Source organism: Chionomys nivalis, chromosome 11 (genome assembly GCF_950005125.1).
Source record: "Chionomys nivalis chromosome 11, mChiNiv1.1, whole genome shotgun sequence".
NCBI lineage: Eukaryota > Metazoa > Chordata > Mammalia > Rodentia > Cricetidae > Chionomys > Chionomys nivalis.
This window is the reverse complement of record NC_080096.1, coordinates 56,567,916-56,569,169: the sequence shown is the minus strand read 5'-3', so window position 1 is coordinate 56,569,169 and position 1,254 is coordinate 56,567,916. Positions and strand designations below refer to the sequence as shown.

Below are 1,254 nucleotides of genomic sequence, written 5' to 3'. Positions count from 1 at the left end.
ATTCGGAGCCCCCACATTCACTCCACCATGTGTCCTCGGTCCAATAAAGTCCGTCTAGACCTAGGTTCCAGGCAGCAGTCGGCCAAATCGGCAAGGAGAGCTCCGGGTGGCTCCCGCTCTCACCTTAATGACTCAGTGCTCGAGCTCCTTGAGACTGCTGAGAAGTGCACTATTAAAGCAAAAGCAAATCTCCTGGCTCAATGAGTCTAAGGCCTTGCTTTACGCGCGCGCCCTCTTTGGCTATCTCCGGAATCGTTACATTTTAGCATGGTGCCTGTGCTGCTCTTGATGAGCTTGATGCTGCGCTGCAGCACAGCTTGTACACTTGACTGGAGTGCGTCTTGGAGAATCGATTCCCAGCGCACTGACACTCTACAGTTATTGAAAAAGATGAAAATTATGTCGGTCCTCTCCTGCCTGCAAGACAGAACCGATTTCAGATGTCCCTGGAAGAAAGGCCACATCACCCAAGGAAAGCAGAGAGAAGAAGCCACCTGTTGCTACTCAGAGATGCTCAGGCAGGTTCTCCAGCTCTTCAGGCCACAGGCCACAAGAGATGCCTGGCCAGAGAGGACACTCGGGCAGCTTCTCACTAGTCTGTTAAGTGGCCTGGAGGTTCTGGAGGGGACAGCGGAGCAAACACCTCCCTGTCTGCCTACTTTTGCCATGGCAATCCGCACCTACTTCTTACGAATCTCCCGCTATCTGGAGGGAAAGGGATACAGCCCTTGCTCCTGGGAGGTTGTCAGAGCAGAAATGCAAGTGGCCCTTTCCACATTCCCGGTGCCTGCAGAGAGAAGCTCCAGGAAGAGAGGAAGCTCCGTGCAGGAATCCTAGCTCAGGTGACAGCATGTTCAGGGCCTCACGTCAGAGCACACACTACACCAGATGCAAGTATCTTAATCGAAAGAGTTGGTGACATCATACACCGTTTGAAAAGGGTCTCATACATCATGCTCTTAGACTAGGAGAATGGAAGGGTGTGTGTGCCGTATCCTATCTGACTACTAATAAATTGATGATTCCAAACGGTCTGGACAGGTGTCAATTCCTGGGGGGGGGGACTTAGACAAGGGCCACAGGTGTGGTAAGATGAACCATTGTGCGGAAAGTATTTTCCCAGGTGGCAGGAATTAAAGCCATTACTTGATGGGTGTGAGGGTTCTGGCTTCCTTCTGTTAACTAGGAGCTCAAGACTCTCAGTCTGGAGTCAGAAGGCTACCTCATCCTTGGGCATGGAAAGGGCCCTAGGAA

The 1,254-nt window shown here is 51.8% G+C and overlaps 1 protein-coding gene across 1 annotated transcript; it reads left to right on the top strand.

Annotated features, from left to right (window-relative positions):
* The first annotated feature begins 267 nt into the window (after positions 1-267).
* LOC130884362 (interferon alpha-6-like) lies at positions 268-837 on the top strand. Its single transcript, XM_057785457.1, has one exon. It carries the CDS (start codon positions 268-270, stop codon positions 835-837), a length of 570 nt encoding a protein of 189 aa, XP_057641440.1.
* Positions 838-1,254: the final 417 nt, after the last annotated feature.